The sequence below is a fragment of the Palaemon carinicauda genome, chromosome 10 (assembly GCF_036898095.1).
Source record: "Palaemon carinicauda isolate YSFRI2023 chromosome 10, ASM3689809v2, whole genome shotgun sequence".
Taxonomy (NCBI): Eukaryota; Metazoa; Arthropoda; class Malacostraca; order Decapoda; family Palaemonidae; genus Palaemon; species Palaemon carinicauda.
In genome coordinates this window covers 133151809-133154308 of record NC_090734.1, presented here as the reverse complement: position 1 = coordinate 133154308, position 2500 = coordinate 133151809, and the positions used below count along the sequence as shown (strand labels likewise).

General features: G+C 41.8%; 2 protein-coding genes across 2 annotated transcripts in view; one reads left to right on the top strand and one right to left on the bottom strand.

Moving 5' to 3' along the window:
- LOC137648490 (uncharacterized) overlaps positions 1-1748 on the top strand; it is an 8586-nt gene extending 6838 nt beyond the window's left edge. Inside the window, exon 2 of the mRNA XM_068381410.1 lies at positions 63-1748. Within this exon, the coding sequence (XP_068237511.1) occupies positions 65-712 (648 nt within the window). The 5' untranslated portion in view covers positions 63-64 and the 3' untranslated portion in view covers positions 713-1748. The remainder of the gene's footprint in view (positions 1-62) is intronic.
- LOC137648271 (visual pigment-like receptor peropsin) overlaps positions 1-2500 on the bottom strand; it is a 330485-nt gene that overhangs the window by 256308 nt on the left and 71677 nt on the right.

Below are 2500 nucleotides of genomic sequence, written 5' to 3'. Positions count from 1 at the left end.
GAGAGAGAGAGAGAGAGAGATTACTTAATAATCTAAGATACTCTTTTCTCTCTCTGTTCCAGAAATGGACATCGCAGGCCTAAAAGCCGAGATGTTGGCCCACCCAGGCACCTACCGAAGCGGTTTCATCACCATCATCAACTACGAGAACAAAAAGGACGCCTTTCAGAAAGAGATCATCGACGCCCTGGGCAAAGACAACATCAGATGCCTCCAGTTCATCGAAGACTACGTCATGGTGGTCACGCTGAAGGGCAACGACATCCGGGACTCGATCCTGGTCAGCCTCCGGAACCACACCTTCGGCCTCAAGGAGCCGACGAAGTACATCGTGGATTCAGTCTTCCCGATCCCGGCCTACATCGAGATCTTCATCACGGATATCCTACAGGGATTGGCCGCCGCACATATCCATGACATAAGGAAGGGCTTCGCCGAGCTGTTTACTGAAATCACCCACATCGAGATGGATTTTATAGAGTGGGATGGTGTCACGACTAACGGAGGGGATATTATTGTCAAGGGGAACACTAGGAATCTTGAATCCACCCTGGAGAGGATTGGTATGGGCAAGAGGGCGCTGCTGGGTAATATCGAAGGTCGCATAACCATAAAGAAGTTTAGTTCTCTGTCGCAGCCAAAGGAAAAAGTGGGCAACGTCAAAATTCTATGGGAAACACAGCCCGTTAAGAGAGAGAATGTCATTGCGTGATCTAAGGACACTGTGAAAAAAAGGAAAATAATGAATCTTTTATGTTTTGAGGCTTTGTATGTAGAAGAACGAAACAAATACACTGTCCGGCTCAAACTCGTTAGTTTCTTTGGTCGCTGCAACATCACCAACCTTGTGAGCTAAGGATGTAGGGTTTGGGGTAGCCTATGGCTGTTGAGTCATCAGCAGCCATTGCCTGACCTTCCTTGGTCCTAGCTTAGATGGAGAGAGGGCTTGGGCACTGATCATATGTATAGATGGTCAGTCTCTAGGGCATTGTCCTGTTGATAGGGCAATATCACTCTCCTTGCCTCTGCCATTCATGAGTGTTCTTTAAACCTTTAATCGATTGAAAGTGCTTATTCTTCGCATCAATAAGACATTAAAGAACGCGAGGATTCCGGGCGAAATAAGCCCCACCCCTCGATGACGTCACAGCCAATCACGTTGTCCCCCACGTTAGCAGCGGTCAAAATACATCCCCTTACACATTTCAACCTGTTAACAAGGCGAACCGGATTGGCTATGACGTCATCATAGGTGGAGCTTATTTCGCCCGGAATTTCTGCAACGACTAGAGCAATGATCATTATCTATAAAACTTCTAGAATACTGTGTAGTGTTAAGCCTTACGATGGAAAAGCATGACTATTAGTATCACAAGCAGGAAAGTACTGTCTGTGAAGATCTGAATGCAAAGGATGGTCACAATACTTGTGCAGCATGCATAAAGAACTAACTAAACGAGGATGACAGAGATTAATATCTAGATCAGGATTAAGAAATGTAATAGATAACAAGTTTTTGTCAAGCAAATTAAGGTGAGATTCAGCAGCTGGAGACCAGACATGAGAACAATACTCGAAACCACTGTAGGTAGAAAGAATTAAAACATTTCTTCAGAATAGCTTGATCACTGAAAATCTTGAAAGACTTTCTCAAGAAGTCCATTTTTTATGTCTTGGCTTAGAGTTCTCTTGCTTGAGGGTGCACTCAGGCACACTCTTCCATCTTGTTTCTCTTCCTCCTGTATTGTTAAAGATTTTATAGTTTATACAGGAGATATTTATTTCAATGTTGTTCCTCTTCTTAAAATATTCTATTTTTTCCTTGTTTCATTTCCTCACTGGGGTATTTTCCCTATTGGAGCCCCTGGGCTTATAGCATCCTGCTTTTCCAACTAGAGTTGTAGCTTAGTAGGTAATAATAATAATAATAATAATAATAATCAGAGACAGACCTAATGCTTTCAATCAAGAATGACACCTAACATTTTAAAAGAGTAATATAGAGTAAAGGAAATGTTATCAATGTAGAGATCTGGATGTTGACATGCGTAGTTGAGTTTACAGTATTCATAATAAATTAAAGAATTGTACAATATTTTTCATAGGTTCTTACACTTACTGGATAGTGTTAATCCTTACCAGGTCTGAGCATACCCAATTCAACCCATAACTAAAGGAGCACTCAGTAGAGGGCATACCTCCGCCACAGCAGCTTATTTCTCGACCTTTTGCTCAACCTTGACCTCAACATGTATTAATTGGCGTGGATTTTCATACACTCAAATATGAACCAAGTTTGAAGTCTATGTAACAACGATGTCCAAACTTATGGCTGATTATGTGAATTTGACATTTTGCTTTACCATGACCTTGACCTTCGACCTTGACCTTTGACCTGTTCACCTTCCAAAATTTAACAATTGCCAGCTTTTTTACATAACAGTTAAATCCTGCAATGTTCATTGCTCTACGATTAAAATTGTGGACAGGAAGCTGTTCA